The sequence below is a fragment of the Emiliania huxleyi genome (assembly GCF_000372725.1).
Source record: "Emiliania huxleyi CCMP1516 unplaced genomic scaffold EMIHUscaffold_394, whole genome shotgun sequence".
Taxonomy (NCBI): Eukaryota; Haptophyta; order Isochrysidales; family Noelaerhabdaceae; genus Emiliania; species Emiliania huxleyi.
Window position 1 is genome coordinate 1302 of NW_005199016.1, and position 2641 is coordinate 3942.

The following is a 2641-nucleotide window of genomic DNA, read 5'->3' on the forward strand; positions in this document are numbered from 1 at the left end:
GGTAATTACCTAGTAGGTTTCGTATGACCCCCCCCAATGAACACACCAGTGAGGGCGAGACGATCGAGGGGTCCCGTACCATGGTCCATGCGGATCGACCCTATCAAGTGCTCAAGTGCTCAGTAGGTTTCGTGCTAGAACCTATCCTCATTGCAGGGCCTGTTTGGGCCAAGCCCACCCTACCTACCTATCTGGGAGAGAGGGCAGACCCCCTAGGGAGGGTGGGAAGTATCACGAAACGATCGTGGCTGCATCACGAACGGCTGCGATTCAGCGGTCGCGCCGCTGAGCTCGACAGGCAACGGCGCCGCCGGAAACCCGCAGGTGTTCCCGATCTGCGTTCCGCCTTGCACGCCTTGCTCACTCAGACTTGGCCTCTCAGACCGGAGAGTGAATCCGAGATATTCCAGAAAGTTTTCGAATTGAAGTGTCGACACACCTGGTGTCTTGCCGTGAACAGGCGCTTTATCCACCCTATATTCTTCTCTCGTTCCTCTGCCCGTGCCTTGGTCTTGTGAGTCGTTGTTTCGCATCCATGTCTGTATGGCAGTCGAGGCTGCCTTCCCTACTACCTGTAGTTCAACTCGTCACCTCCCCCGCGAGCTCCCTTTTCTTTCTTTCGGGTATGGGGTCCGTGAGTGCGGGCAGCGTGCATGCAATCACGGGCGCTATTTTGTCGTACTCCTCTTCGGCGAGCGCTCCAAATCTAGACCCTATCACCTTTAAGGAGGCTGCCCTCGCTCGTCTCAGGGATGTGGCGGTGTCTTTTGAGTCCGGCGCCTCCCGTTCAACTCTTGCTGTCGCCCTCGCTGTGTGTTTGTCGAGCTTCCGCATGCAGTGACGCGCCTCTTCCTTGTTTCCAGCGCAGCTGCCGCTCAGTATGTGCGCCAACGACGCCTGTGGTGGCTCACTGTCTTCTTGTTTCCAGTCGTCCCAGTCTCTCAGTTCTCCGATTCTCCTCCTTGCCTCGCGCTCCTCTTTTGCGGTCTCATCCCTAGCCGCTTTGCACGCTCTGCATCCTCCCCAAAACGCACTTCTCGTGGCGGGGCCCCTCATTCCCCATTTCTTCTCCCCCTCTAGAATACGCCTGTGGTGTGCACCGTGTGGCACCCCTATGTTGTCTCACCCTGATGTAGCCGGGCGCCCGAGGCTTTCCTTGTTTTTCCGATCGTTGTCCTCTGGGAGCACTGGGCAAACAGGTTTTCTTGCATTCCGCCGCTGCAGAGCTCTTGTTGGGCCGCTGTTCAAGGGCCGCTGCTGGATGGGATCGAGCTCCAAGTCGCGGGGGTGGGTCAACGTGTCGGTGCAGACGTACCAGTCGCAGCGCAACAGCTCCAGCCGGATTTTGCAGCAGGATTACACAGTGGATGAGTCTGGCGCGACGCTGAACGCGCTCGCGCGAAACAGCGAGGGGCCAGAGGCGGAGGAGGCGAGGGAGGCGTCGGGCGGCGCCACCTCGATCCTGCTGCGCGACTGGAAGGCGCGCGCGCCGGCGCACACCTCATCGCGCTCCACCCGCGCGCGGCGCACGCGGCGCCCCCTTCCGAGAGCCCCTGCGCTCCCCCTGCCTCCAGCTCTCCGGCCGGCGAGCGTTTATCCGCTTCGACCGCGAGGACAACGTCTTCTGGTTCAGCCCGGTGATGGACGAGAACCGGGTGGCGAGCAGCACGCCCGGCTTCCCGTGCTCGCGCGGCGACGTCTTTCTCAAAGTCGGGATGCGCGGCGCGCGGCTGATCCCGTGGCGGCTGCAGGAGGGAGATATCTTCCGGCTGGGGCAGGCGTACGTGCTCGTGTCGAAGATCCGGCTGGAAGACGACGCCGCGACGCAGATGCAGCTGGTGCAGGACGCCGCGCTGCCCGAGTGCGTCATCGACGAGGACGAGCGCGACACGGACGTGGAGGAGGAGGAGGGCGACGGCGACCTGCAGCGGCCGCAGTGCTACATCTGTTACGAGTCGGGGTGCCACGGCAACCCGCTGCTCAACCTGTGCCAGTGCACCGGCACCGTAAAGTACGTGCACCTGCAGTGCCTGCAGCGCTGGATGCAGCCCGAGGGGTCGAGCGCTGTCAACACGCACTGCCCGATTTGCAAGGCAAAGTACCCAGAGTCGGCGCAGGCGATGATGATCCACTCGCCGGCGATCATGCTCGAGTCGTGGTCCAACCACCGCACGCTCAAGCTGCGCCACTGGATCTCCTTCAACCGCCACTCCACCGCCTCGCTCGGCCGCTTCTCGGAGCACAACGACGTCTCGATCCCGGACCACTCGGTCTCTGGCGCGCGCAGACCCGCCCCGTCACGCGACGGCGGGGTGAGCAGCCCGCCCTCACCTCGAGCGGCCTGTGAGCAGGCGAGCACGCCTTCATCATCCACCAGAACGGCCAGTTCTGGCTGCACGACCGCGAGTCCTCCAACGGCACCTTCATCCGGCTGCGCGCTCCCCTCAAGCTCGCCTTTGGCGAGTCGCTCCAGGCCCAAACGCACTCCCATCGCTCCAGCGCCCCCCGCCGCCACCATGCTGTCATACATTACGTACTGTCATCGGTTCTATGCGCCTTTCGCTCTGTTCGTCTTTTTTCGTCTACTTTCTTGTCTTCTTTAGAATGCTTCTCTCTGCTCTCTCTCGTTTTCTTCCTCTTC

The 2641-nt window shown here is 62.1% G+C and overlaps 1 protein-coding gene across 1 annotated transcript in view; it reads left to right on the plus strand.

Moving 5' to 3' along the window:
• Positions 1-1261: 1261 nt before the first annotated feature.
• EMIHUDRAFT_243622 (hypothetical protein) overlaps positions 1262-2641 on the plus strand; it is a gene marked incomplete at both ends in the record, with an annotated part of 1599 nt that continues 219 nt past the window's right edge. Inside the window, 3 exons of the mRNA XM_005771005.1 lie at positions 1262-1363; positions 1575-2270; positions 2378-2463. Coding sequence (XP_005771062.1) covers positions 1262-1363; positions 1575-2270; positions 2378-2463 — 884 coding nt within the window. The remainder of the gene's footprint in view (positions 1364-1574; positions 2271-2377; positions 2464-2641) is intronic.